This window comes from Setaria italica, chromosome II (assembly GCF_000263155.2).
Source record: "Setaria italica strain Yugu1 chromosome II, Setaria_italica_v2.0, whole genome shotgun sequence".
Lineage (NCBI taxonomy): Eukaryota > Viridiplantae > Streptophyta > Magnoliopsida > Poales > Poaceae > Setaria > Setaria italica.
Genome location: NC_028451.1, coordinates 19,724,107 through 19,731,338, shown reverse-complemented (window position 1 = coordinate 19,731,338; position 7,232 = coordinate 19,724,107). Strand labels below are relative to the sequence as shown.

The following is a 7,232-nucleotide window of genomic DNA, read 5'->3' as shown; positions in this document are numbered from 1 at the left end:
ATCGGTGCACACCCGCAGAGACTTGGGACCAGCTTCCCTCTCTCGCCTGTTTGTAACCCCTACTGCAAACTCTGCGTGAGTAATACGAGCAGCCGCCTGCACTGGATGTAGGGCTATTCCTACCCGAACCAGTATAACCCCCGTGTCCCCTCACGCAACCATCCGAGCCTTACACGCATAAAAACAAATTTACTTGCTGTAGTCTTGATCCGCAATTCTTGACAACAACAGGTCTGGGGAAGGGAATTCCTAAACAGCTTTACCCTTAAAAATTTTGCAAAGAGGCTGGTTCGAACCCAGGACATTCGGGCCACAAGTGGAGAGTTTTACCACTGCGCCAGATTCTTCGGTTAAACTCTGAGTAAAGTTATTGATGCATCAAACAGGTCAAAAAGATGAAGACAAGCAAAATAATCACAAAACTCAATGTATCATTTGCAGTACTTAGCATATCTGTGGAAATTTCAGCAAAGCAACGTATACAGGATTCCGTCGCTAAGCCTAAATGGAAATTTTAGTAAAGCAACACATACATGATTCCTTCTATCCCAGACAAACATATATCTATCCAGTTTCCAAAAAGTTTTAATTTACAGTACCTCTAAATTAATGTTGTCATGACTTTGGAGCTTTTGGGAAATGAAGCTTAACAATCATTGGGAGTTCAAAGAGCTGCACTTTGGACCTCCCCAATAATACAGTCTTCAACTTCTCATCACAGTTAACAATATTCTTATTCGTTGGGTCCTGCAAATCAGAATAGTTACCATCTAAAAATTAAATTAAATTAAACAACAACAACAACAATAATAATAATGTAGCAGCAGTAACGTAAGGAAAAAACTGTGTTTCTGTAACAAAACGGTTCTTTGTTTTGAGTGGCAGATAGAAGGTCTTGATGTAGTGGCAGAAGCTTCTTGTTCTTTCCAAACAAAGAAGCTTTCTTTCAACCCACTGGATTGCAGTAATTGACAGTTAATTGTTACTAATGTTTTCCCATAAATGAACAAAGGGTTTTCTTTCTTTCTATTAGATGAGTTTCATGCTGAAAGAATGAGTTTCAGAATTATTATTTATGCATTATCTACATGAACATGCAGACAGGAAGGTACAAAGAACAACTTGCTTGTCAGTTTTTCCTCACACCAGTCTAGCCAGTGCCCACCATTGGAAACACAAACAGTTTGGTCATGAGGATGCACTGGTATTCTGACATACAGACGAGCTCACTAACATATAACTTTTGACACGTGGGGAAAAGATTGCACCAAATAAAGGATTTCTGAAAATGAAAGAACAAAATAGTGGCAAAATGAAAACAGCCGCGCCAAAATAAAGTTCCCATTCTTGTTAAAAAATTGACACAATCACATATGGACAATTACCAATAAAATGATACAAAAGAAAACCCAATTTTTCTGATCCTGCAGAGCATAAAAGACCATTTCAAACTGAAAAGCACTGCACTGTCATTTATTCACACACAATCTAAACAGATATGTTGTGACTGCTTTCGTCAGAAAGAAATACGTGTGTGGGAAGAATAATAAGCAGCTCAGCCTCAGCGTCCACAACATCCTGAGCACGCCAACCTCTCACGAGGGAGAGCATGACATCAACTCCTTGATGATTCTCCTCACTAAATCAGCCACATTACAGTATGCTAGAAGGTTTGCACTAATAATTGTCAAAAGGTGGGGCATTAGAAACAAGGAAATCATTACATGGCATGTTTCTGGGTGTAAACAGGTATAAAGGGTTCGACATGGGAACATAGCTATTTCTTAGCTCCAAGTTAAATCAAAAAGCGGTCACCGTAACAGTGCCACCCCCATTGTCAGCTCACACGGAAGATCTAGAAACAGATAGAATGGCAGGCAACATCAAGAGAGCAAAAATATCCCACAGTGAGGTTACACTCCACAATCCAAACGTTAAAGATTATTTATCATCCTAAAAAAGTTTAGACCATCATCTGAAGCTATACATATGCATACAACCATTTATTATGCATCTTTACACAATGGCAAAGTTGACAAAGTCCTGAATTAGAATTATCGACATTATTTACGGCCGCACTGATCAATTCCTAGATCATAATGTGCACACTTCAGCAAAGATTAAGGACCATGACATACTTATTTAGATGATGATGATGATAATAATAATAATAATAATAATAATAATAATAATAATAATAATAATAATAATAATAATGTTGGCCAGCACTGTAAATCTGATAGCATAAAACAAAATGTTGGCTAGCACCAGCTGCCGTTCTTCTGTTCTCCCATTAGCCTAAACCAACGCTCTATCAAAGATCTGTGCAAACTAACTCTGGAGAACGAGCAACCAAATCCTGCCGGCTGCCGCAATAACTAACGAGCTCAACCAACACCAAGCACCAACCATTGTTACTAATTAATGTTTTCTTTGCAAGAATACATGGCGACTAGTACCTGTAGGTTGTGTTCCTTGATGTGAGACCATTTGCGGAGGAAGAAGGATATGTGGGACATCTGGGACCGCCCACCTGCGAACTCCCGCAACACAGTCGGCAGGTTCACCAGGTCCACCAGCCCCGCAACCTTCTTGGGGCACTCCGTCACCGCTCGCTGCAGCACCATCTTACGCCCTTTCACTCTGACGAGGCGACTGGATTCGGAGGAGAGTGAGCTGCAGCGATGCTGCAATGGCCGACGGAGGCGGCGCCGTGCGCTCCGAGGGGAGGTTTTTTTTCGGAATGAGAGACGTTTCCTCTCTTATTACTCCTCCCCGTGGATCGGGCCGGCTTGGGCTGGAATTTTCTCCTTTACAGTCGCTTTGAGAAAGGAGCAAAACGGCCTGCCAAGCTGGGCAAACAAGATTCTTTTTAATAATTTCCTTTTATACAGCCAACAGCGAGTTAGCATGTGGCTACGTTTTCTAATTTCCTTTACGCACATTCGACACGTACATGTTTAAGCAATTATGTTATATTCATAGATTATATGCAGTAGTATTGTATTTTTTTATTTAACCAAAGCCTAAGTATAAAATCTAAGTAGTATGTCTGGACATGTGCATCAAATATTTAGATGTCTAATAATAATTTACTCAATATCTGTTCCATATTCTCTTAAGAATTTCTTGCAAATCTACATAATATTTGCAGTGCTGATTCTTACTTTATAGTGATAATATTTTTTTTATCTCATGGGGCAAAGTTATGCTAGTCACTGGACTAAAATCAATTGGTAATCCAAATCTCGTATGCAAAAGGTACCTCTCAACTATGTATTTAGTTATCACTATCGATTGATCCAGAGTGATTCATAAAGTAGCAGGTAGGTCCGCAAGACATGAGATCCTATTCACTAACCCAATGCACATAAGCCTTCATTCAAACCCGCTTATGAGAACATGGTCTCAACGAGCCTCTTCATAAATTTCACCAACCGGCGACCGCAAAAGAAAGTAGTACACTCTTTCATCCCACCACCTCATTTGAGCCCGCTTTTGAGAACATGGTCTCAATGAGCTAGTTCTCAAAAAAGAAGAGATAGTACACTCTTTCTTCTCACCTTATCTCCCTTCCATGTCTCACCTTATTTCTCTTCCATGTAAGCAAATGATGAAGTGCATTCCTGTTACTATGAGCTAGCTTAGGTGTTATTGTCGAAGGAGGTCTAAGTAGTATACCAAGTTTCATCTAGGTGAAACCCATTCACTCTCTTCATAAATTTTTTGTCATGTCAGTTTAGCCTCTATGGTACTTTATTTAGCATGAAATCAAGTTTTTGAGTACTTTGCAACAAACTACGGGCAATTGGGAGCAAACTATGTGATGAAGACATCACCATCAACGATACATCCACGTCGATACAAGTACCAGTTTCTACGTCGACACAAGTACCAGTTTCTATTCCTATTACTCGCGTCCGTGCTCGTCAACTTAATCATCAAATAAGTTCACTCTTGAGTTTCTGTCCATTATATTTAGACCATGGAGATGTGTACACTCTTGTTTTGGTTAGGAACTAGAGAGAAGACCGAAAGGGAAAAGGATTCGCGCAGGCTGGATTCGGACTGCAGGATAGCACCAGCTTGTGATGGTCACCACAGCCGCATACGGACTCAATTGGGGCGTTGAAGTATTTCATGGAATCCTTATGAAGTTTATTTTCATATGGATCTGGACTCAAGCCTATATCTGTTCTGAGGCGGCCGCAATGACCGAATTACTACCGAGAGGTTTTCTGTCCAAATGTGCTGCGTCATCTGATTTTGGTACAATGGGCCGCGTATCAAGTCAGGTCCATTAGGGACGCGTCCTAGGGTTGGAGCACGACCCCAACACCCTGGTCGTTGTCCTGCCACCTTCATATACCCTTTAGCCACCACTAAGAACAGTTGAGTTTTGTTTAGATCAAGTTTAGCTCTCGCTACTTGCTTGTAAGTGCGTGTGCTGGATCAGTCGCCTGTCTTCTTGTCTTCGGAACCCTACCATTATTGAGGTTGAGTTTGAAATCTTCATCTACATCTAGTAAATTCAGTACTTGTTATACTTGTTTTTTGCTAGTTCTTTGATTGCTTGTAGGATGAGTGCCCTAGTGGCCGGGTGACGCGCTCCACAAGGTCGCGGCAGCCATTGGAGGTGGTGTATCAGTTGCTAAGACATAGCTTGGAAGACTGTAGTCAGGCCATGAACATCGTCTCCATCCACCAATCGAGTTACCCCACATCCTCTCATCGAAAGACCGGGAACCAACCCTAGCGGGTTCCTATCAGTTGGTAATCAGAACAAGGTTTATCGGTGAGAGACTTCCAATCCTTTGCTATTTTAATTTTTCCTATAGTCCAAAAAAGACAAAAAAAAATAGTAGATTAGTTTACCCACAATCCTATAAATCCTTTGAGCCTTTGCTAGCACTACTTAGTTAGGGCTTGTTGAGTTTTCGGTTGCATCTGTTGTGTCAAGTTGCTGGTCTTAGTTTTAGTCCTTTAGAGTTTTGAATTCTTGTCACGTTCTAGTCACAGCTGCGTGCTACCATATAAACCTTCTGTTGGTTGAATCCGAATACAACTTTGTGTTCAAGTTCGAGTAGGAATCTGAGTTTGTTTGAGACCGAATCCCACGTGGTGTTGAGTTCGAAATGGAATCAATTTTGAGTTCGAATTGACAGCTGCCTTGTTGCTATTTTGAGTCTGAAACTGAGTACATATTAGTAGTAGTCCTACCTATCCTCAAACTCTCCATGTCCTGCATATACATTTTGGTTTTGTTTACTCCTGTCTTTTCAGGAAAAAGTATCTTTTATCGGAATACCCCTGTCCTTTTGGAAAAAGTTTGTGTGGTGTGTGACTCTTGTGAAGTCCTTTTGTTCATATAATCAGATTTGAGGATCCCCTGAAAAAACAAGAAAAAAACAAAAAAATAAAGAAAAAAGAATAAGAAATGAAAGACAAAAATAGGAAGAAAAGGGGTTGTTCATTGTGCTTCTCTATTGTTTTCTGGTGGTGTGTTGTGACTTACTTTGTGTCCAGGCTCGTGTCTCTAGCACGGTCTAGGCTATGACAAGTATAGTACCACCATTGAACAATTATCCAGCTTGCTTTTGTGAATTACGTGGTGCTAGTACTTCCTTGCTTCAGCCCAACTACAGCTCCACATATTTCAACTACAGCTTGGCAGGTCCTATTGTTGTAGCACCGATACACTTCATTCTATGGTTGCATACTTGTTGATAGTCATCCCCTCCTGTTGAGCAATGTAAGAATTGGTAAGAGCTTGTGTAACGGGTTGAGAGTGAGCGCCTTGCAGTAGCTACATCCTAATAGCTGTAGGGTTTTTATTTCTTCACCTGTTTTCTTGTTGCCTTTGCTCATCTAACCATGACAGGATCAGAGGATAGTCAGAATATGCCACATTCTTCCCGCACCAAGGGCATCATACAACATTTTGAAAACCTAGTGAAGGGGCACATCGAAGGGCTTGATGATGATTTGCAGGTGAAGAATGAGAAGATTGGGCAGTTGGAGGCCACATAGCTTGCCACAAACACCAAGCTCACAGGGCTGGAGACATCGGTCGCTCGTATTGACAAAAGACTTTCTGCTATTTTGAGGTGCTTTGATGAGATGCATGCCAAAACTACTAATGGGCATGATGGAGATAACAACAAGGATGAGCGTGTTGAGGACAATTGGGATGCTGATACTGAACAAGATGACCCAGACGCTCATGATCGCCGACGACTATGCAATAATCGCAGAGGTATGGGTGGGACTGATGACACGAGGTACATAATAATGATGATGTTTTTAGTAAGATAAAATTTAAGATACCTCCTTTTGATGGTAAATATGATCTTGATGCATACATTACTTGGCAAATTGCTATTGATCAAAAGTTTACATGTCATGAATTTCTTGAAAATACACATGTTAGGGCTGCTACTAGTGAGTTTAGTAATTTTGCTTCTGTTTGGTGGATAGAACATGGCAAGAAAAATCCTAATAACATGCCACAAACTTGGGATTCTTTGAAATGGGTCATGCGAGCTAAATTTGTTCCTTCTTACTATGCACATGATCTGTTAAATAGGTTGCAACAATTAAGATAGGGTGCTAAAAGTGTAGAAGAATATTATTAGGAATTACCAATGGGTATGTTGTGTTATAACTTAGAGGAGGATGAGGAACTTGCTATGGCTCGATTTTTGGGTGGTTTAAACCATGAAATTTAGGACATCCTTGCTTATAAAGATTATATTAACGTAACCCGTTTGTTTCATCTTGCTTGTAATGCTAAAAGGGAAGTGCAGGGGGCGATGTGCTAGTACCAAGACTAATATTTCTGCAGGAAAATATACATCATGGTAGCCACGCACGACTACCTCTTTGACCGGACGTGCACCTCCACCCTCTCCCTCTCCGTCCAGCGACAAGCAACATGCTCCTCCCACAAATTCAGCAACCAAGACTACCCAGAAACCAGCCACTAGTACCTCTTCGGTTGCATCCATAGGTAGAACAGGAGTGTAACGACTTAGGATCAGTCGAGTTAATCTTAAGATAAGTCCCTAATCTGGTTGACTCAGCTTTTCTCGAGCCACATCAGCTAAAGTTTGGTTATCAGCCCGACCCCTGAAACCCAACAAACAGCAGCTTTTCTCTAAGTCCCGAAACCAGTGTCTTCCATACTTTGGGAGAACTAGAGGCTGGAAAGTGGACCCAGATGACGGATCCCA

The 7,232-nt window shown here is 41.1% G+C and overlaps 1 protein-coding gene across 1 annotated transcript; it reads right to left on the bottom strand.

The window, feature by feature from the left end:
* Positions 1-411: 411 nt before the first annotated feature.
* Positions 412-2,747, bottom strand: LOC101753050 (upstream activation factor subunit UAF30). The gene is made up of 2 exons (XM_004956285.3): positions 2,460-2,747; positions 412-747 (listed from the first exon to the last, which is right to left on the bottom strand). Exons 1-2 carry the CDS (start codon positions 2,625-2,627, stop codon positions 616-618), a joined length of 300 nt encoding a protein of 99 aa, XP_004956342.1. The 5' UTR covers positions 2,628-2,747; the 3' UTR covers positions 412-615.
* Positions 2,748-7,232: the final 4,485 nt, after the last annotated feature.

Coding starts and splice junctions, on each gene's coding strand:
- LOC101753050 (XM_004956285.3), bottom strand. CDS start 2,627: ATGGTGCTGCAGCGAGCGGTGACGGAGTGCCCCAAGAAGGTTGCGGGG. Junction 748..2,459: donor TCAAGGAACACAACCTACAG/GTACTAGTCGCC, acceptor TCTGATTTGCAG/GACCCAACGAATAAGAATAT.